The 1,886-nt window shown below is 42.6% G+C and overlaps 2 protein-coding genes across 2 annotated transcripts in view, besides 2 other annotated features; both read right to left on the bottom strand.

Moving 5' to 3' along the window:
• Window positions 1–75: 75 nt before the first annotated feature.
• Window positions 76–148: a microsatellite.
• A 536-nt stretch (window positions 149–684) lies between these two features.
• Window positions 685–729: a microsatellite.
• Window positions 730–1,023: 294 nt separating this feature from the next.
• Window positions 1,024–1,635, bottom strand: TraAM80_09240 (uncharacterized protein; the record flags this gene model as incomplete). The annotated part of the gene is made up of 1 exon (XM_029385934.1): window positions 1,024–1,635. One exon carries the CDS (start codon window positions 1,633–1,635, stop codon window positions 1,024–1,026), a length of 612 nt encoding a protein of 203 aa, XP_029234276.1.
• A 173-nt stretch (window positions 1,636–1,808) lies between these two features.
• TraAM80_09239 (uncharacterized protein) overlaps window positions 1,809–1,886 on the bottom strand; it is a gene marked incomplete at both ends in the record, with an annotated part of 300 nt that continues 222 nt past the window's right edge. Inside the window, one exon of the mRNA XM_029385933.1 lies at window positions 1,809–1,886. This exon is cut by the window's right edge and continues 222 nt beyond it. Within this exon, the coding sequence (XP_029234275.1) occupies window positions 1,809–1,886 (78 nt within the window).

Here is a 1,886-nt window from a genome sequence, read left to right as displayed (position 1 = left end):
AGCGTGGAACCCAGGTATATATCCCACAAGAAGGTCCCATAATGGGAGATCGCAACGTTAGTTCCGCATATGCGGCACACACACACACACGCAGTCACAGTCACCATAATATTATCCCACAGTCATTACACACACACACAAATACCCAAATAAGTGCATGAAGTACAGGCGATGATAACTGGGCTCCCGCTGTGAACCGACGAAGTGGCGGTCTTTAGGGCCCTGCAGCCACCAGGCTCCTCCGCGCGGAGGATCATGGCAGGTATTAGTTTGGGGAAGAAACGAAAAAAAAACAACAACACCGCACACACCATCTTACAACGCGCTTTCACTTTTTTTTTGGAAACAGCAATCGGGTTAACAATCAACAAGCAAAAAAAGTTAACCTACCCGCGCTGTTATCTACTCATCCCCGTCTATTTACACACTTTGTCATAAACTTCTGATAAAACTATTCAAGGCAAAACTTTCCAGACACGACACACAAAACAAAAAAAATATATGTTTTATGGACCTTTTGGGGGATTCATTTATTTGTTGTTCTGCTGCTCTCATTGTTTTCCCATTAATTCATATGCAGAATGTGTCGCCAGCTTACCCACATTTATTATACTGCTCAATTGATTTACCCCCATTTTCTTCATCCGCCTGTCAAACATCTCCCACTTATCACGGTCATAGACCAATAAAAATGACAATAACAATAGCAATAATACTCATCATCATCATTACAGCAAATCTTTTCCCTCAAAGCACAAAAAATGAAATAAAATATTTCATCAACATCATGAAAAAAAAAGGGTATTCATACAATAAGAATAATAACAAGACAAAAGAAACAAAAAAATGCGTTATATCCGACTCCACCCAAAACAAACACATATACAGTCATAACTGTCGCAGCATCTTTTTTTTTTTTTTTATTAGCATAATAATAATAAAAAGGATTAGCAAAGGCAACACAAAAAAAAAGGCGGCAATAAATAAAATTGTACAGAAAAGCACCACAAATGTAAACACAATTCATGCATTTGCAAGCTCCATTTCGCCAGCATCATGGGAAGCCACCATCGTGTCGTCCAACCGCACGAATAGAATATTTGGGTTGGTACAGAAAAGACGAAGCACGGCCTTGATAGTGGCGTTTCCACCTCGCGTACCAGATAGATCTAATGCCCTAATGCAGGGATGACTCTCCAACGCGCGACAAAGTGGCACGAGTGACGTGTCGGAAACGTCAAGATACCTTATCTGAAGTGAAAGAATGGAGTTGCTATGCTTCACCGCCGCGGCAAAGCATATCAACTCGTAATCACCAAACTGCGACAGGCCGTCAGAATCCTCCAAGCTGACACTCTGAGCGACATTCTGCACAGTTTGCTGAATAAGAATATTAATGTCCATGCCAGGCTCAAACTCCTCCAACTCGTACGCATCCAGAAACTCGCCCACACCATCGCTTGATTCAGTAGAGCACTCACTACCAGAGAACGCAAGATACTGGTCATAAACTGCCCTCTTCCCGTTCTTCTTCCTCTTTCGTTTGACCCTCGCAGCCCCGTCTGCTGGTGGCAAACCCGTTTGTGGTAACACGAAACCCCCGTTGGCCGGGGAGCATTCAGTATTCTCCCACATTGAAGCTAACACTTCGATAGACACAAAAGAATATGTTCGGTAAACAAAAAAAAAAAAAGAGCAACCCCCGCCAATGCGCACAACTTGCGCATACACCCCCCACAAGACACAGCAGCCCATGAATTATTTCAAAACATTGAATTCTTGCGTCGTGTAGTAAATAAACGTCCGATTCAATTTAACTTTCGATCATCAGCCTTGCTTATTGGGAGCACTATGCTGGCGAGGATTACCCAGAGAAATTCATAAAA

The sequence above is a fragment of the Trypanosoma rangeli genome (genome assembly GCF_003719475.1).
Source record: "Trypanosoma rangeli strain AM80 chromosome Unknown Tra_15.4_contig_00539, whole genome shotgun sequence".
Taxonomy (NCBI): Eukaryota; Euglenozoa; class Kinetoplastea; order Trypanosomatida; family Trypanosomatidae; genus Trypanosoma; species Trypanosoma rangeli.
Note: the sequence above shows the minus strand (reverse complement) of the source record. Positions and strands in the feature narration are given on the sequence as shown.